At 41.4% G+C, this 19,746-nt stretch overlaps 3 protein-coding genes across 5 annotated transcripts in view; 1 reads left to right on the top strand and 2 right to left on the bottom strand.

Annotated features, from left to right (window-relative positions):
• Nucleotides 1–544: 544 nt before the first annotated feature.
• abhd8b (abhydrolase domain containing 8b) lies at nt 545–7,566 on the bottom strand. 2 transcript variants are annotated; one of them, XM_058637604.1, is made up of 5 exons: nt 7,241–7,566; nt 3,671–4,477; nt 3,268–3,438; nt 2,144–2,360; nt 545–1,294 (listed from the first exon to the last, which is right to left on the bottom strand). In XM_058637604.1, exons 2-5 carry the CDS (start codon nt 4,465–4,467, stop codon nt 1,013–1,015), a joined length of 1,467 nt encoding a protein of 488 aa, XP_058493587.1. In that variant the 5' UTR covers nt 4,468–4,477; nt 7,241–7,566; the 3' UTR covers nt 545–1,012. The 2 variants fall into 2 exon arrangements, with proteins under 2 accessions (XP_058493587.1, XP_058493586.1); XM_058637603.1 differs by lacking the exon at nt 7,241–7,566 and having other exon boundaries at nt 3,671–4,627.
• Nucleotides 7,567–9,057: 1,491 nt separating this feature from the next.
• On the top strand, nt 9,058–14,427 carry LOC131465303 (DET1- and DDB1-associated protein 1). Its single transcript, XM_058637845.1, has 5 exons — nt 9,058–9,412; nt 10,321–10,401; nt 10,534–10,585; nt 11,205–11,266; nt 11,430–14,427. Exons 1-5 carry the CDS (start codon nt 9,404–9,406, stop codon nt 11,532–11,534), a joined length of 309 nt encoding a protein of 102 aa, XP_058493828.1. The 5' UTR covers nt 9,058–9,403; the 3' UTR covers nt 11,535–14,427.
• Nucleotides 14,428–14,687: 260 nt separating this feature from the next.
• The window catches only part of ano8b (anoctamin 8b), a 34,146-nt gene continuing 29,087 nt past the window's right edge, over nt 14,688–19,746 (bottom strand). For both annotated transcript variants that reach the window (XM_058637844.1, XM_058637843.1), the window contains 2 exons: nt 18,718–18,828; nt 14,688–18,368 (listed from right to left, as the gene is read on the bottom strand). In XM_058637844.1, coding sequence (XP_058493827.1) covers nt 17,637–18,368; nt 18,718–18,828 — 843 coding nt within the window. In that variant the 3' untranslated portion in view covers nt 14,688–17,636. The remainder of the gene's footprint in view (nt 18,369–18,717; nt 18,829–19,746) is intronic.

A 19,746-nucleotide genomic window follows, 5' to 3' on the forward strand; every position in this document is an offset into this window, starting at 1 on the left:
GTCATGAATGTAGATGCACTGAACACATCGTTCAGTGTTATCATGACTTTAAACTCAACAATACTTGGATGTGTCAAAATATGGGTATAGTCCCTGTTTACTCTGATATGGCAGTTCAAGTTTTCAGTTGATTGTCATTTTCACATTAGTCTAAATATTTCAGAGGGCACAGACATTCAAAATGTCTGACAAAACAAGACTTTATAGTTGATTTAATATGCATATATATAATGTGCAATTTACCACCTCAACCCAAAACATGCACACACACACACACACACACACACACAGAGAAAACCTAACCAAACTGTGACCTCAATCTAACCACAATTCAAATCTTAGCCCTCAACTTAACCAGTTCCTCAGATTAGGCTGATGAAGTAACAAAAATCATACATACACTGATCAAACATCAAGATGTTTGATAGGGTTTGATGAGGTTCTGGTTCTGCTGCAGCTAGAAAGATGCATCATAGCGACCAATTGTCTGCATTGCTTTTCTATATTTAAAGACCAAATATCAGACATTTAGAAAAATGTACCTGTGTGTCGTCTGTGATACTTTGGGAATTGTCCACACAGGTCAGCTTTGACCACTCCTTCTGCTCCACGACTGTTCTGTGCTTTTACTCGTGCATGTTCCTATTTGCACCTCTTGTTCTCTTAACCTCTGGCATCATCATCATCCTCATCATCACCGCATTCACCTTCAAGGCACAACCAAATCGTCCCTGCTCAGTGTGGGACAAGGTCAAGTGTGCTGACCACCAAGATTGAAGCTCCTTATCCTCTGTCCTTCATCACATTTGAAGCCTCTCTTGTGTTCCACCTCTATTAAGTCTAACTCTAGCTGGACCGTTTCAGGTAAGTCTGCTCTTTTGGCTCGTCACCAGCTCCAGCAGCTCCAAGCATCTCGGTTTTCCCGGGACTTACAGAGTGCAAAGCCAGCCGTGATTTAGTGCAACAATCACGGGAGGTTTCAGCTAGAATCTGAGTGGGCTTTAATCTTCAGTCATTTTATGGCCTTGCTGCCTGGCGTCTCCTCTGCGCCGCAGTTTGAGGTTTGCCTGGCAGTCACGGGCCGGGCCTTGGCCGGCTCAGGCGACGCTTTAGCGTTGTTGGAAAGGGCTTTGGCAGTCTCTGGACGTTTTTTGGACTCTTTTGTTGGCAGCGGAGCGGCGGCGGGCTCCCAGAGCAAAAACTCAAGCAGGAGTGTGTTGACAGCCTCGGGACACTCCATCATGACCATGTGACTGCCGTCCTCCAGCAGTTTCAAGAAGGCCATTGGCAGGATCTGTCAAACAGCAAAAAGGCTTACAGTCACTTCATATTTTGTGTCAAAGCATGAGGCTTATCCAGAAGCTCTGCACAGTTGCCCACATGTTTGATTTTTTCTCTAACAGCAGTGAAGTGGAGAGGAAGATATGAATTATTATTAAGTGTTAGGCCCTGAGTAAATAATGTACCAGGAGCAAATGAAGTTCAGACTGAGAGTGGCTTGTTAACTTCAATAGTTTTAATGGGAGGTGTGTTAAAGCTGTAGTGTGTAACTTTTACATTAAAAAAAAAATGTCCGCTACACTCAAACAGCATTGTCAAATGAGTTTAAATGTGCCAATAAGCTCGGCGTGATTCTCTGTGTGTGTGACTGTCAGTGTTATGTTTTATTTTACATTACAACCGATGGGGAGTAAACACAACAGCTACATCGTTCTAGTAAAACCAGATGGCTGCAAACAGTTGGACTACGGCTGAAAACCCCAGAAGTCCACAGGGAGCTATTGAAGTTCTGCACTGGAGTTTAAGTTCAGAGTTCAGAAGAAGCAAAAAAAAAAAGGAAACAATTCTGGAGACTTTCTGGAGAGGTAAAGTAATTGAGTCGACACAGAAGCCCTAAAGTTTAGGTAGGATTTCATAGTTAAGTTATTAGTTATAATTCATTGTTAAACCCATTAGATACTTTTCTAAGCTTTATTTTAATGTAACGTGAATGTGTGCATGTGTGAAACAAAATGGAAACACAGGAAGGATGAGATGGTTTCTAAATGTGCAACATAAATAAAAACATTTTATTTGATCTTTTCTCATTCCCTGTTTGGATCCTTTAACGTGGGGGAGGCCTGTAGAAGTGTAGTTCCTGTACCTCTGCCATGCGCTGATCTTCTTCAATGGGCACAAACTTGTCGTGGATGCCATGAACCAGCAGGATGGGCACTGTGATTTCAGCGTGGTACACCTCGTCCCCCTCGGGCCAGTACTGTCCGCTCATCATGGCGCGCAGCACAAAGGACGACACATTAAAGGCATTGTTCTCTCTCAGCAGCTGCTTCTGCTTGGCACCCTGTTGAGCGAAGCCGGCCCTTTAGAGGAGAGAGCAGAGGAGAGTCAGTGAATAACAAAACATCAGACGATGGAGGGAAATAGAAGCAGAGTATAATCAGCCTCAGAAACATACAAAGATGCTACTGTCTTCTAACCTTTTTATTATGTTTATACTCACTGTCATCCAGTATGATCATTTATTTTCATCATTTTATTTAACCTTCGTCCCTGCTCCTCTTTTTGGGGCCTCTGCTCGAAAAATTGAGCTCTATGTGAATTCTCTAGGTATCAAAATTAACACTTACATAGTGTACATTTATGGTGTAAGCATCACTGTATCATCAAATCTATCTTGTACAGTGATAAAAAAAAAAAAAGAGGCTGATTCTCTGGGGACATTAACACTGTGGTGTTTTCTGCACCTGTTGATTTAATTTATTGTTGTTTAAATTGTGTTTGGTGTTCATAAGAATGATTTTTATGCACTTTTAGTTGAGTTTTTGACCTTTCTGTGGGTATGCAGCATGTCTGTGTTTATAAAAGTTAGACCTGGCTTTCATCGCTACATGCTATGACGTCCCAGGGCTCCGGGGAGAAGAACAATACATTTGAGAAGCTAATGAGTTTTAATTTAAATGCACAGTATGTCATTTCAGCTGCTATGGGTCTCGCTATCAAAAACAATAACAGAGGTTTCTTGTTTCACGATGTCCTGAAGCAGCGTGGAATCATGGGAACTGTTGTCCAGGGAGAGCTTAGAGTTGTGACGTCATTAAAAAGTAACCAAAAGAAGTGGTACGTTGCCTTGAATAGAAATACCTATTTGTATGTAGTGTTGGAAACATGTTTTGTAATGTATGTGCACTAAAACTGTTTTAGTTTATTACATGTGGAAACCAAGAGCAATATAATCGTCTGCTATTTTCCTGTTTTCGTGTGTCTTACTTGAGAAAGATCCAGGCCAGCAGCGGGGAAAGACAGTGAAGGGCACAGCTGGGCAGGTTGAAGATGGAGCACAGACTTGGCTCCAAAGCTGTGGGACCTCCTCCGTTGATCATCACCATTTTGTGGATCTGGTCTGGATACTCGTGGGCCAGAAATGTACAGAAGGACACGCTGTGGGGTAGATCAGAAGGCTGGTTAGAGGACACGTTGATCAGAGATAATGGTATATATTATGATATTTGTTGATGCTTGTTGTCCTTTTGTGGTGATTTAAAATCTGGTAAATTTGACATTTTTGGACAAGGTATATAGCATGTTGTATGCTGTCATTTAGACAAGAGAAAAAACCTTTAATTGAATATTTCCAGAACTACTATGAAACCTCTTGTGATCTCATATTTACCCATATGAATGTCCTATGAGAATATTCCTCTTGCGTGCATATCTCTTGAAGAGTAGTCTAATGTCCTCAGCCAGGGCATAGAACGTGTACGCAGCAGCTATCCGCGGTGCTGAGCTGGCTCCGTGACCTGCCAGGTCTAGAGCAATCACCTCGTAGCCCAGCTGTGAAAAGAAGTCCAACTGGCTCCCCCAGATGTCCAACGAACCTCCTACTCCATGGATGAAGAACAGAGCCACGTCCGGATGTGTCCCTTTACAGGCCAGTATCTTCCTCTCACAGTCGATCACCACCGTGCGCTTGGGCTTCCGCCTGCGCTTCCTGGGTTGCTGGATCTGGTCAGTCTGTCCATCGGCAGACGTCCCTCCTTCTCCTTCTGTTTCAGGTGCCCCGCTGTTTGCAGCTGTGACAGAGTCTGACCTAGGCTCATGGCTGCTGACAGCTGGAGGGGAGTTAGAGTGGTCTGCAAGTTCAGCCTCTACAGTAGTGTTAGGTTCTTTCTTTCCATTCTGGCAGGTTTTCAGCTTTGCGTCCGCCGTGTCACTCAAGTTCTCAATGTATAATTGTCCATTCCGATATACTGTGATCTTTCTTTTGCAGCTGACACTCCCGCCCTGCGCAGCGGGTTCCTCCACTACTGGCCGGTCAGGAATGATGTGTCGAACCCTCAGGACACGTCCTGGTTTGACCTCCACAAACTCATAGCCATCAGCAGGTTCGGAGGTTTCTACGGGAACCACAACGTTGGCAGACTTTGAGGTCATGCAGCAGAGAAGACCTTCCATAAAGCTGGTCAGCATGGCTACCAGTCTGGAGGGAGTAGATTTATAGAAAACCACACATGAATAAAATAGGGTAGCAGAAAAGCAAACGCACATTATGTTTTAAAGGGGAGTAAACTCGGTTGAACTTAAAGCTGCCGTGTTCAGCTTTTACATTTTAAGAGCACAACACAACTCTCTCTGTGTTTCTTTGAAGACAGACAAAAGAAACAGCAAGTTATGGGTTATGACTCAGAAAGCAAATAAGCGCCCACGAAACTTACAAAACAAAACTCAACTCTACTTCTCAAATAACCTGGTCCTTCCACAGTTTGACAGGATAGACACTTCTTGTCCCCGCCCGCCCTGTCCTGCTGCTGTATACACAAAAGCTCCCTCAATAAAGTCTGGTAGTTTTACTTTGACAGGACGTAGAATACAAATAATGTTAGATTGTTTCTGTTCATGAAGACAAATAAGACAGAATAATAACATCATCAACAATGACAAAAAATCTCCAAACGTTACACACTGCAGCTTTAAGGTCACTGCTTCCCAAAGTGTTGTTATTGGCATTTTAATTATATACACATACTATAGCCTTCTCAGTTATGCCCCAAATGGTCATTTAAATCTTCTCCCTCTTTTTCAGCTTCTCCCTTCATCTGCCTGTCTCTTGTCCTCCTTCATAACATCCATGAACCTCCTCTTTTCCTGAAGGCCCGATTCTGAAAATGGTAATCAAAATAATTTAGATTAAAAATGTGTTCATGTTTGTACATACCTAGTAATGTGCAAATCTGTTTTTTTGCAGGATGACTGGGGCAACAATCACTGATCTACATGTGTTGGGTAAGTGTCAGGGATGTGACAGTAAATCTAGAAGGACCTACGTACAGTATATGAGTATCTCTCCACAATTTGTAGACAACGATTTGTAACGTTGGCTTTGCCGATGGACATGGTGACCTGTGTGTATCCTTATTCTATAAGTAGAATAAATAAGGGTTCAATCTATATTATTTGCCACTACTTGGTTATTATAAATACGACATTATTGAGTTTATGTATTCAGTCAAATGCACTGTACCCATTAAAGACCTTATATATAAAGCAAACATGTATGTTACTGTTTAAAGCCAATTCAAATTAAAACAATGACCTAAACAACAGCAAAAGAACAAAACAAATGAAATGTACTTGTTGTTGATGTCCCGCTCAAAGCCATCCACAAGTACATTCTGGCATCTAATTACATTTTAAACCCTTGCAACTTTGTGTCGGACTCACGGAGCAGCATCTACCATCAGTGCAGCCTTTGGGATATTAATAGACGGGGACAGTAATAGCCGTGCGAGTTAGAGCTGCCCTGCCATGTGATCCCTCTGCAGCAGCCTACTGTATATCAACATGTGGTCAGTCAGAGGGACACGACAACCAGCAATAATTTGTGGTGTGATTTAAAGAGAATGGACTGAGGATTATGCATAATTAAAATTTTGTAAACCATATTAAAGAATAGAGGAAGAGAACCCGCTCTCACTCACACATTCATGTGGTCATAGTCATGAAAGTGCTAATTTTATTAGTAGTGTGATGATTTCATAACATGTACACACCATTAATGCATATGAATTGGCTTCTCTCCATCGTTCTAATGAAAGGATGAATCGACGTACACAATGCACATTCAACTCATTCAACAGGCAAACTCTACAGGATCTTAGCTTTTCAGTCGATTACCAGCCATGGCAACAGCAGAGAAGACAAACAAGGTCTCTCTCTGCTGGTGGTATAATCCTACCATACTGTTGCTCCGCTCCCTGCTAAAGGGATTATTCTCTGTGTCTACACAACACAATCTGTCTGTCGCTCACTGAAAACAACCACACTGTTTGGCATCAGTTTTACCCTCAGTATGATTTGTTGCATCTTTTTCAGCACTGCTGCTTTCATCAGCAAAATGCAAATACAGAGTTATAAAGCATTCCTGCTCTACTGTTCTCATGCCTTTTTTTTTTTTTTGCTTATTCTTGCACATCCTTTATCCAAATAGCAGTGATGTGCAGTGCTGTACGTGCACAACACATGTGCAAGTCATGTAGGCCGAGCAGGCCATTCTGGTATCACTGGGCATGGCAGAGGCACATCTTATATTGTTCGCCTATGAAAAGGCATCAGACACAATGTGTGAACTGTTATACTTTTTAATGTCCTGTTTATTGTGTTTCAATTTAAACATGAATCCTACTTATTCAGTGTATGTTAAGCTGATGTGATCTCAATCAGTCCGAAATCCTTAGTCAGGAGCAGATCAGTGTTTGTGAGATTCATTGATGATTTGATAATGTCCAACCATTGTCACAACTGAGAGACATGTTGACATTTCATTTTACAAATGATCTAATGAGGTAAAATATATAAAACGCATGTCAGACACAATCACAGTGGGTACTGATGCTCAGAGAAGACCACAGAGTCAGTCTGGCTGTTACTTTGAATGGTCTGCAACAAAACTAATGAAGCACACTGCAGCTATGGATGAAAATGAAACATTTGTTTAAGCATTCACGCACAGATTTAGCTGCAAAAAAGTTGCATTAGGGCCTTTGTGCTGAGTAGAATTAATTTAAAATTGAACGTGTTTTGTGTATTTTGAGTAAAATTTCATGGATTAAATATAATGGACATTTTTGGACGAAGGGCAATCTATAGGTAGGGGTGAAGACAAAGGAACCACCTGCTGTCTCTATTTTGTTGCCTCTTCCTATCACTTATTACAGTAAAAGCAGAAATAAAAAAGAGAACCTACCTCTGCGTAATATATGTGGTTTTCTTCTGAGGCACCACTGAGGAAGAGCTATAATCTGTCAGTCAATCCACTTATCTAATTTATCTGGATTCTGTTGTCCTTTCGGTCGCCTCCCCATGGCAGCCACTGTCAGACTGACTGCATGCATATCTTTTTACAGATGGTTTAAAAAGTAGATCCATGTATTGGTTTTCACACACTCGTCTGATGATAACATTGCAGGACCGTTTAAATCCATCATCAGCTGTTGACTGAACCACTGTCTCCTCCTGGTTGATCCATGTGTGGGTGTGAAGAGCTGCCGCTGCCCCCTGCTGCTCCTCCTGCTCCTGCTCCTGCTGTGACGACAGACAGTCATGGGGAGGTACAGTGCAAATCTGTTCAGGTGTTGACTAAACCTTTTCAAATATTATGTAAAACATTCATACATATTAAATGTGTATCCATGAACGTTATTTCAGGGACCCCTAACCCCCCTTAATAAGTTACATTGACAATTTATTGTCTAGTTCATCAACCATACACACATACAACATATTTCTACAAATTAAATAAACTTGACTTGACCCACAGGTTTAAGGAATATGAGGCAATTAAATCGGCGTTAACATGACAACACAGAACACAACCTACTGCCTGGTGTATAAAGTTGAAATTTAAAATGTCCACACTAGAAGTGTACAGAATAAAATGTATCATTCAAAGTGTATTTGTATAGCATGTAAAATGTAAAACCAGGAGCTTCACATAAAGCAGCCTAAAGCTGTATAAGAATAGAAATCATGCAAAAACGAGACATGAGAAAAGACCAGGTTGCAAACAGGAGACACTAGAGGTAGAGAGTTGTACTGTAGAAGCAGAAATTAAAGCTGCAAGCAGCAGGTGGCGCTATGCCCTTGACTTAGTTTTAATGTGCTGATGATTTGTGGCCTGGGCCTCTTATCTCATGTGTGGAGTTTTGAACAGATCGGTCAATATACAGCAAAGTTACAGGCCACTTCCTGTTTTTTGGCAAAATGGCGGCTAAATTAAAAATGGCCAACTTCTTTTGTGTCACGTACCTGTTTTTGAGCCACTGGGTCAATGTATGGCTAAGATACAGGACACTTGTTGTTTCATAGTGACAGGTAAAAAAAATGTGCCAAATTTCTGATGGTTGCCATAGCCACTCCCATTTTTAATCTGCAAGACCATTTGATAGCTTCTCATCTTGTATCTAGTACAAATTGACATGTGTTTTTTTTTGTTATGCTGGTACGATTATTGTAGTAAATTACATTACATGTCATTTAGCAGACGCTTTTATCCAAAGCGACTTACAATGGAATGGAGTACAATCAGCCAGGGGTGGAGTCGAACTTGCGACCATTGCGACATTGTACTCAGGTGATTCCATTTTTGTTCATTTACAAAATGTGCAAATCACCTACATTTATGTCAAATTCATAATGGACGACTTCCTGTTGAGTTAAGGCCATAGACCCGGCATACTTTGTTTTGTGTGTCTTGGATGGTGACACGTTTCCACCAAGTTAAGTGAATTTTGGTGCAACTAGTATTGGCTTTGTTCTGTGAGCCATTTTTACCTATGTCCCTTATTTTTATAAAAAATGTTTAAAAGTGAAAGTCTTCAAAAAATTCAAATATCGAAACCAGACTTATAGTGAGTTTGTTTTGAAAATATCAGTAAAGCTCCTGTGTATCAGTAACTCTCCGAGTTCATCAGGTGTGGAGCAGATCAACGTCATTGATCCCTCGCCTGTGTTCGCCTTATTGATTGGAAACCTACCACGTGGTCGCATGCTTCGGCCAATGGGCGTTCTCGGGGCGGGGCCATGAAGCATCGCTACCATCACGCTAGACGAAGGAGTCCTGTCTAACTTGCTCTGCTAACTCATGCCGTGACAATTTTACGTTTCCTTTTGTAGTCGTGTCGCCAGTTTCCATAGACACGTGGATTTATGATGGAAACAACTAATTGCTCGTGAAGGCTGCTGTTGTTTTACGCCAAGCAGACCCGTTAAGGACATTGATTTGCTTCAAACTAGCCGGGAAGAGCTAGCGCGGCTAATCATTACATACTCACACACTGCCTGCCATCACATCCAGCAAGACGGACAACACGAGTCCACAAGTCGGCGTTTGGACGTTCCTGGAACTGCAATGGAGAAGGTGCGTGTCCTCACATTTGAAACGTATTCACATTCTACATTGCAGTGATAAGAGCGAGGCTGCTAAGTGACTGCTAGCTGTTAGCCACACCTGCTCCCCCTGTTAAAACACACAAACCAAGGCCAAGCCGGCATCGTTTTGTGCTGACTTGATCATTTGAAACCGCTGGTCGTACAGTGTGTGATATTGTCACCAGTATAGTTACCAAAGGTTAGTGGGGATGTAATGAGGGAGAGGAACAGACCGTAATTATAGCGAGCAGGGGCTGCTAAAGAAGAGGGAACGCCCAGCATGTTATCATGCTGTCACAGTCAGTAATAGTGAAACCTCCGCCTGTCAAACACCTGCTTGGGTTTCATAAAGGTAGACACGATTATCCATCCTCACGATATTTTTGCGATAGTGGCTGCACAGTATCGGCTACCCAGAAGATATGTGATATCATTCAATATTGTGTGACGGTAGTAATTGTAATAAACAAACAAATATTTACCAAAAGCTAGAAATTGAATGTGATTGCCTTCATCCTACACCTGCCTATAAACAATTAGTTAAATTGCCCTCAGGTGGCGCTGTAGAGTCCCTACAGCAACCAAGACTATCTACAAGAAGTCTGTCTTATTAAATGCAGTTGCCATTTTAAATTCCTCAGTCCTCAGTCTTTATTATCTGTTTTTATTGTGTCTATTGTTACATTATCATTAATTTGGTGTGTTTGTTTAGACCAACCTATTAAGTCAGTGCCATATTTTCACATCTATGGACAATAATGCATGTATTATAAAGCTATGAACACACGTCAGAGGTGAATAACTTGGTTTGATAAAAAGTAGACTCATTGTAGAGGACAGGCAGACCAATGTTGATGAAAGAAGATACATCTTACAAACTTCACCCTTTTCCAACAGGCGGATTTCTTGAAAGGACTTCCTGTCTACAACAAGAGCAACTTCAGCAGGTTTCATGCAGACTCTGTTTGTAAAGCATCTGTAAGTAGCGTATATCATCTTTAACTCTACAACTGTCTTTTTTTGCAAATATCAAGATTGGAAATGCTTTGATTATTCCCTTATGAGCAAATACTCAGTAATGATACATAATCTCTCTGTCCCATGTAATAGAATCGGAGGCCGTCTGTGTATCTTCCAACACGCGAATACCCCTCTGAACAAAGTAAGTGCCACACTCACTATAGATGGTAACAGTCATGAACAGAGGTCTTTCCTGTGGTGAATCACTAGCTGTGTTTACATGGACACAAGTAAAAGTCTGATGGTAATAAAAATATGTCATGTAAACATGCCACTCCGAATACTCTGATCTGATGCAGCCTATTCTGAAATAAATTTTATTCAGAGCGAGGCGGCTGGATGTCCAAGGGCCAGATTTGCCTTCAGCCATTTTTCATATACATATAACATATTTCCAGGTGTGTATATATACAGGTATATGACGCCAAAAGTTATAGGCAAACCTAATTCAAAGATTTTCTGTCCCAGTCCGTCCCTGGCCATAAATGCATTATAAAATTTAAACGAAGCTGTGGGCCGTATAAAGTCTGATCATTGACTTTCGCATGTCTGGTATAAACAGTCAATCCCATCATGACTTCCTGGTTTGGTGCTATCACATGTCTGATCCACATAAATGTGAATGGATACATTTTGCACATGTAAACATAGCTACTGATGTGTTTTTACTAAGTTCACATTGACCAAGTATACACATGTGTTGAATTGTTTTAGTAAAGTTTTAGGGATTATTTGTTACTAAGATTCTGACTGTTCTGCAGTTATTGTAACAGAGAAAACCAACATCCTCTTGCGTTACCTCCATCAGCAGTGGGACAAAAAGGTGAGTTTGTGCTGCTCTTTAGAGTATACCTAATTTAACTGGTTTCATTTATTGACAAAAAAAACCTCATAACACAATGATCATCAACCTTTGGTCTTAATTATTATTAAATGTAATCTGTGTTACATTTTCTGATTCCTGTATTATCCTTTGTGTCAAACAGAATGCTGCAAAGAAAAGGGAACAGGAACAAGGAGAGGGCGACAGCCCAGCTCCCCCGAGGAAGATCGCCCGGACAGATAGCCAAGAAATGAATGAGGACTCATAAGTGTATATATGTGTGTTTGAGTGTGTGTGTGTGTGCGTGCGTGCGTGCGTGTTTGTGTACACACAAGGCATAGCCAATAGAGCTCCAGTAGCTGATGTTACGCAATCCTTTCACCCAACACTCAATGCCACTTTGGCAGGAAGCTGCACTGTTTAAATCCATAGATGTGTACAGTGCTGTGCAAGAGTCTGAGGCCATCATTAGACTTGTTGTTGTAGCAGTGCTATATTGACCATACAGTATAATTATATCTCAATGACTTACGTTATAGGAACATATCTAGGAAATATGGGAAACATGGAAAAAAAAAACTAAATTCTACAGGTTTAAGTGTCAAGTATTTAGTGTGACCTAAAAACAATCCCACGACCCTGGCTCTCTTCAAACTGGAGTGGAACCCTACATAATGTTATTGATGAAACCTGTGTTTGTTCCACTACTTCATGTCAGCAAACATCTGATGTGAAAAAGAGCATTACATACACATGTTGTATGAGTTTAAGTGACACAATGTAGGACTACAACCTTCAAAAAATATTATTATAATGGTACATCAACTTCCAACAGGGTGAATAGCACCCTCATCAAATCCACCGGACAGGTCTGCATCGCCTGTATTGGCACTATGGAACTTTCAAGTTCTGCTACATATCGCTCTGTGGATTTAAAGAGCGGAGTGAACTCTTGACGGCTTGAAACTGGCACTTGTGTCGTCCATGTTTGCCGGAGGTTTTCTTGTCAAGAATGGTGGTGTAAACAAACTTGAGTCACGTGACATTCGGAGCTCTATATAAACAAACAAAAGAAGGAATATCCCTTTTGAATACAGACATCTGTTCTTTCTCTACTGTGGCAGGATTCCTCTCCTGGCACGAAATTTAAGAATAACTCATGATTTTGGAAGGAACAAGTAACCATTAAAGGTCTAATGTGTAGCAATTAGTAGCATCTGATGGTGACACTGCAGATTGTAACAATGCCCAAATGGCTTTAGGGAACTACGGTGGCCTTCTCATACCAGAATGTATGTAATTTGTCTTTATTTAACCTTCTGCTTTAAAATCAATTCAACCTGCTGTAGAAACAAAGTGGCCTCTGTAAATCAAGGCCCTTACCTTAAAGTAAGGATCTCTCTCTTTTTTTATTCTTTTTTTTTACTAATTGCATACTTATACAAACATACCTTTGCATAGTATATTCTGCCTCCTAAATGTTACACATTGGACCTTTTTAAAGGTGTAAAGATAAAGCAGTTGAAAAGATGTCGCACTCAGGCCGGGTTCACACTGGATACAAGCGTCACAGAACGTCCTTGCTTTTCATTAGGCACATATTAACTGACGAGAGCGTCCACACTGCCTGTGTGGGACGTGCACTTCAGGTTTTCAGCCGTCATGCTCGGCACACGTGTTCAGTGTGAACCTGGCGCCATTGAAAGTGAGGGAACTTTATACATATGTTTATTTAATTAATGTAGGCTATTCCCTGTGTGAGTTAGTGTACAAATGTGTATAAGTATGTGTGCATGCATCTGTTGTACAGTACGTGTGAGATGAATGGAAAAAGTCAGTAGATGTAAAATCAGAGATGGACTCAACAGAGGAAGTTACCATTAAAATCTGTCTCATAACTGTTACATGACTTGTGTAGCCTCCTGGAGAGTCTGTCCTGATTTGTGCAAAGATAATGTTTTGTTACTGTTTTAATTTTATTATAAGTTTAATTTTTAATTTTTTTTTTTTTAATATTGGCAACGAGCTTCCTGCCAGCCACAGTGCCCAAGTTTCACTGCCCACTCTGCAGCCACATGGGGGCATTGCAACATTTGTCCACACTGTTTGAATCAGCAGAACTAAGGATGCACTGTGAAGAACAGCACAAAGTAGAACCAACTCTTCCCCCCCTTGATGTGTGTCTATGGTGAATATGCATATCTTCGTTCTATTCTGGGACTTGTGCTGCTAGAATAAATGTTGTTAGGGTGTCTCGGAGAAATATTTCTTACACGCATATTTTTAGCACCATCTTCTGCCCAGTCAAAGCTAGTAAGAACAGGTTTAGTCTTTCTGTTATCGAGGGATGTGAAAGACAAAAGAAGGAAAACGTTGCATCCAAATGTGAAAATGTTTGTTGGGGGGTTTCAGTTGTGCGAACTGATAACGACACAGATGGTGAAGAAAAATATGTATCGTATAGTATGGAAAAGTGAAACATGATTAGTTTGTCTGTAAATAATTACAAATAACACATGGAAAATATCATTGTCTCTGCCTTTTTGTAAAATAAGACACATTTGTGGAGACGGAAGAAAAGCTAATTCATGAAAGTTAATAAGATAAGAAGCCCCAGTGCCCTGTCAGTGTTTTCTTGCATGTTGATGTTTTCAAGACTGGGTCTTGTATTCCTGGACCAGTAATAGAACGTGCGGCGTGTTGGGCTTGATGTGTTGTCTCCTGTTATGAATATGGAAGGTATCGTTCTAGAGGCCTCACAACCTGTTGTTATGCTTCAGAACTTTGCTCCCCGATGTCAGGGCCGGGGTTATCTGCACCGTGCGCTCCGTCGTTGTGACGGCTCGCACGGTTTGTTGTCTGAAAACTGGTTTAGATGAACAGCTGCCATCCTGCCTTGTTCCACACATTCAGTTTGAGAACTTAAAGCTTTTTTTTTTTTTTTTAATGTTCTTAGCACTGCCCTCGTATCAGTTGACACTCAGTGTGGGTTGATATGTGTGTGGTCAGTCATCTGCCTGCCTACATGGAATCTACAAAAAATCATAAGCTTCTGCATTTGAGACTGTTTTATTACACCCTAAGCCTTGCTCCATCTCATGTGTGTTTGACAAAACGTGTTCTTTTTAGCTTTGCTGAAATAAAACTGGATTGAAACTGGATTTTTGTGTCCATGTGTTACTTCATCCTTGATTTTCTTTGAGGTTTAGCAAGTTCTAGTCGTGTCGGTGAACAATTTGTAAGTGGCAAAAATGATGAAGGGTGCAATTGGTGGTTTAGTGGTTCACTTTGTTGCCTCACAGTTAAGGTCAGCAGTTAGACCAAGGAGTTGGTGTTTGGAGTTCTTGAGTCCAAAAGACATGCAGAGGTGTATGTATGGAGTGCTGGTTTCTCAGGAGCTCGTTAGTCAAAACACACAAAATGCTTTTGAAATAGTTTTATTAACTATTTTTCGGGTCTTACAAAAATATGACAAAATAAATTAAAAGAAATAAATAAGTCACATTTCCCAGTATTTTCCTTGAAAAGATTTGTTTTGTACAGTGGTACATTGGAAGAGCATATGATGTTCAGTAAATGAGGCTTCCTTGACAATGAGAAGTCTTAAAATGTTGAGGTTAGGGGTGAGGTTCTAATGTACTGTACCCGTGGTGTGAATCTCACTCGTTCACATCCACGCTTAACATCCAAGACGGAACATTTACTGAAGCCCCTTCCCACCGATCTGACTGACAGACTTGTGACGCGTGGATCCACTTCAGTCTGAGGAGGAAAGCCTGTGTTTGGCCCGTGAAAACCATGAAGGTGCTGTCGCTGTCATCTGATAAAATGTTTTCAATAAGACACCCAACTGTTCCACATCCGTTTATCTGTTACATCACCGCAATCAATGCTTCATTATAAGAAAACGCAAAACGTACGACTGTTTCCAAGGGTTGAGCGATGAAAAAGGTGTTAAACGGGTACGTTTTTCCTGATTAAGGAGGAACGTACATAAAAGCTATGATCTGAACTTTATTGTAACATTTACCGTCTCACTCCAGTAACCTCCACTGGCTTGTCCTCCACAAAGCCTTACTAATGATGATGAATGGACTATATTGCGTCGTGACGTCATTCGTCCCTGCTGCTGCAGGAATAAAGGTTGGGATGGATGAAACTATGCTGAGCTACTGTATGCTCTTCTGTGAATTCTCCTTTTAGTGGCGACCAGGGCGAAGGATGCACAGAGACACCGACGATATTACATTTCTTTCAGCCTCGCTCTTCTAAGTATACATGAAGAACACTACCTTCCAAACGTAAAAAAAAAAGAAAAAAAAAAAGAGAACACACTGTCGAACGCTTGTAAAACGATACCGAGACCACACAGATATCCTATTTCCTTATTGCATTAAATGTCAGTTTGATTTTTTTTTGTCTTTTCTGCAGAAGTACACGTTTAGTTTCTCTTGAGCTACAGAATATAAATCTGAAGCTATAGGTGGATGAGAATATTTAGGTGAATTCCATACGTTTAATATACAAGAGGGTGAGACTGAGAGAGGATGTCACTGACGGAGAAATCTGAGGGGACACGAGGAAAAAAGATGCATAGAGTCTGGCCGGGTATAATTTAGCTGGATTCAGAGCCGCTGACTCAGTCTCAACAGCTACTCAGATATTGCCAAAACCCTTGCCAGAGGTGATGGTCTCGAAATGCATAGTTCATGTAACTGTCATAACCGACTTCCCGTGCTGTGAACCCTGTCTTTTACTCCATAAACCATTTCCTTTCACAGTGTTCTACTACTGCAGCCTCTCGCTTCACCTGCACCCGCTGCACACTGATTCAACGGCTGAATAATAATAATAATAATAATAAGAAGAAGTGGTGGTGAAGTGAAACAAATGTTGAAATAAACAATGAATTCACCTTGCACATAAACTGTAGCACCACCTTCTGGAGACCCCAAAGAAATGAAATCAATGGTCACTGAGGATGAGCCTGCACACACCTTTCATGAACAGTGTTTTAGTACATGATTGACAGAATACAGAACATCTCGGGGAGCGGGGAAAGCAGTATAATCCAAAAAGTAACACTTTGGTTAAAACAAAAAAAAAAAGCAAACCTCGACCACTTTGCAAATGAAGTGTGAATATAAAAAAGATAAAGCTCAACATAAAATAAGAGCAACTTTAGTTAGAAAAAAGAAAGTCCCACAGTTGCTGAGAGCGGAGACAGACGAGAGGAAAGCACGTCCTGTGAGAAAAGCAGGAAAAAAATGCAAACAATCCAGCTTTTGCATAATGTTAGGAGGCAGGCTGGTGTTGACTTTCTCTCTCTCTCTCTCTCTCCCTGTTTCTAAGCAGGGCGCCAGGATTTAGTGCAAATGGTACTTCATCAACTCTACACTCGTTTGCCAAGTCTGGATAAAGAGGGTGGAGAGAAGCTGATGAGCAGCACACTACGGGGCGTCTGCTCCACTTTTTCAAAATGATATTTTTCTACTCCTGCGTTTGTTTATTCTGTTCTTCCTTCGACTTGATTGCTCGGGGAAAACACTGGTACGTCATGACTCCTTCATTTCTTTTTTTTTTTGCAAACAAATCAGATTCTGCCACAGGGTGCAAGGAACTGTAGAAAGCTCAGACATCACCTGCACTTTGAAAATAAAGCTGGTGATATATCGAGGATGCCTCATTTTGGGACGGGGTTTGTGTGATGATTGATAACAATAATTAAAACACTGATTGATATTGCTTTTTCATTTTTTTGTTTTTTTGTCGCTTCGATACAAAAGTGAGGGGAGCCAAGAATTCCTCACGGTTAAAAATGAGACAGATATCTAACGATCACTTGTGTGTTGACAGCTAAAGAACAATCCCAGTCATTACTTGATGTACAATTGATCCTTTCACACGAACTCTATGGATTTTTAAATCTTTTTTTTTCCCTCCACAACGAGTTGATATGTCCTAGTAGGAGGCCGAGGGCCGAGACGCTTACAATTTCCGACCAGAAGAAATCGAGAAAGACAGCTCTCTGCTTTAAAGGCTTGAAAAGATCAGAAACGCAGCTCATGCATTTCTTTACATATTGCAGACAGGGAAGGGTTTGTATGTTTGTGTAAGGGAGTGTATGTGTGTTTTTATTCGGTCATTATAGTAAGACTGATTTTCTTTTTTCTTTTTTTTAGTCTATCAGCAGAACGACAACAGTCACCTCTCAGTGTCATCACTTCCTCTCTCTGCTCCACATACTTCTACACATGGCCTACAACAATACAAAGGGTAGGTCAGGCTTTTCTTTTTCATTCCTCACAGTAAACAAATGAATTCTTCAGCTGAGATGTAACGAGAGACAGGTTTGTCTTCTGTGCAGCTACTAAACCTTAGAGCCACTTGTGTCCAAGTCTGTCGAATGTCCGTTCTCGGATTCTTCCTCTCCAGGTGAGGGGATCTCGTCCGGTACGCCGTTCAAGTCAGACCTGGACGTATGTCGCTCTGATGTGTACGATGAGGATCCTTCCCCGGATCTGAGCAGCCCCGCCCCGTTCACACATGTCCCTCCCTCAGATTTCCCAAAGTTAAACAGTTTTCCAGGGTTGAAGGCTTTGCTGGGTGACTGAGAACGCTCCTGAGAGCTGCTACCTGATGATGAAGATGACGATGATGCTGTCGCAGTGGAGTTGGTGGCAGTGGCCGCGGCACCTTCCTTCTTGTTCTCAGGTGACTTGAGGAACTTGAAGCTCAGGAACCCAGGAAGCTTTGGTTCACTGCTGGTGGGAGACTGTGGCGAGCGCGCTCCACTGGAGGAGAACTTATTCTGCAGTGGGATGATCTGTTTCAACTTCATGACATTATTGTTGGCCAGCAGAGAGCTGGGCCTCTTGGGTTTGTCTGAGCCCCCACTTCCTCCTCCTCCTCCACCACCGCCCGTGCGTGATTTGCTGCCGTGACTTTTGTCGTGGTGGTGATCCCCAGAGGATTCACCCTTGCTGTCGTCCCTCTCCCTCTCCCTACGGGCCACATGCTCTGCCTGCCTTTGCCTCTCCTCCTCCTCCCTCTTCCTCCTCTGCAGCTGCTGGTAATGCTGCTGCGCCTGCCGCTCATGCTTCTGCAGAGAGTGAGAGAGAGAGTATTCACCAGTCATCCAGCTAACCATTACAATAGCGCAGTGTTTACACCGTCATGTCCTCTCTATGTCCCTACATGTTTCATTTCTCAAAGGCACTGTTGCTAAATCATCACTCACCCAAGTAATTCATCTCTGTAATGAAAGCTGCAGTGTTGCAGTACACAATGATTTCAGGACAGCTGCTGCGACAGATTCTTTTCTTTTTTTTAAATATATTACAGGACTCTGCAAATAATGAGGTGGTATTTTTTTAGTCCTTATTCAAACTGCCCAAAAGTTCAACTTCATCTGTAGCAAATGCAAGATTTTAGATGGATATCAAATGTACCTTGAAGGCCTCCCTTCGCTGATATTCCAGTTTAGCCATCTCCTCTTGGACCCATGCAGGAATGTCAGGTATGGCCACGTGGATGATGTACTTCAGGAGAATAGCAAAGTGCTGTAGACAGAGAGCAATTATAAAAATGAAGAAAAGAAAAATCTGAGCACAGTGCTTTAGTGTACGCTTCAGTCTTTGTTTTGTCATGCCCCGTCTTGTCTCCTCCTTTCTGCCTCCAGCATGCAATCAGCTCACCTGCGGCGGGGGGCACACCTGCTTCCAATCCACTGCAGTCACTCATCGTCTGATTGTAACAGTTAACTCTCTCTCGCCTAGGAACATTGTTAGCTGTAGTGTCTACTTAATGCTTGTTGTTTTGCATTTTTCACTAACTCCTGTGCTCTCCTGTGTCCAGAGCTCTCTCCCCTGTGCGTGATGTCGCTGACGTTTGGGAGTGATCGCCGCCTCCTCTACCGTCACCTTAAGTACTTCCCTCACGTATGTTACCTCTTTTTAATAAAACAGTACACACGTAGCATGTTTGTTCTTCTTCATAATGTTGGGCTGTGAAATTCTCTTTGTGATGTTAATACGTCTAAATAATGACAATGATGCTAATCTGTGAGTGCAGGGAGAAGGGGCGGGACTAGATAAATTTTGACTTCTTCCCCTTTTTGAACATAAAGAATTTAGATTATGTTGTTTGGTCTTTTGGTGATTGTTTACACTTTTTTTATATTCAAAACAAACATTATCATATGTACACAGCAGTGTTAGAAACCCATTTCACACAGTGTTATTCATCAGATTTAACAGCAATGATGTTTGTTGTTTGGTCTGATAAGAGCGCACACATACTGTATTTACTGTATGCTTTGAACACAGTATGTGACTAACAATCATAATCAGTTTGATTATTTTCTTGATTAGTTTGGTCAATGAAATGTCAAAATGTTTAAAAATGTTAATTTGTGTTTCCCAAACCTTCTTGAAATGATGTTTTGAAAAGTATTCTTTTGTCCACAGAAGTATTCAGTT

Source organism: Solea solea, chromosome 9 (genome assembly GCF_958295425.1).
Source record: "Solea solea chromosome 9, fSolSol10.1, whole genome shotgun sequence".
NCBI lineage: Eukaryota > Metazoa > Chordata > Actinopteri > Pleuronectiformes > Soleidae > Solea > Solea solea.

Coding starts and splice junctions, on each gene's coding strand:
- abhd8b (XM_058637603.1), bottom strand. CDS start 4,545: ATGTGCGTTTGCTTTTCTGCTACCCTATTTTATTCATGTGTGGTTTTC. Junction 3,439..3,670: donor CTCATAGGACATTCATATGG/GTAAATATGAGA, acceptor TCTACCCCACAG/CGTGTCCTTCTGTACATTTC. Junction 1,295..2,143: donor AAGATCAGCGCATGGCAGAG/GTACAGGAACTA, acceptor GCTGTTTGACAG/ATCCTGCCAATGGCCTTCTT.
- LOC131465303 (XM_058637845.1), top strand. Junction 10,402..10,533: donor ACTCTGTTTGTAAAGCATCT/GTAAGTAGCGTA, acceptor CCCATGTAATAG/AATCGGAGGCCGTCTGTGTA. Junction 11,267..11,429: donor ATCAGCAGTGGGACAAAAAG/GTGAGTTTGTGC, acceptor TGTGTCAAACAG/AATGCTGCAAAGAAAAGGGA.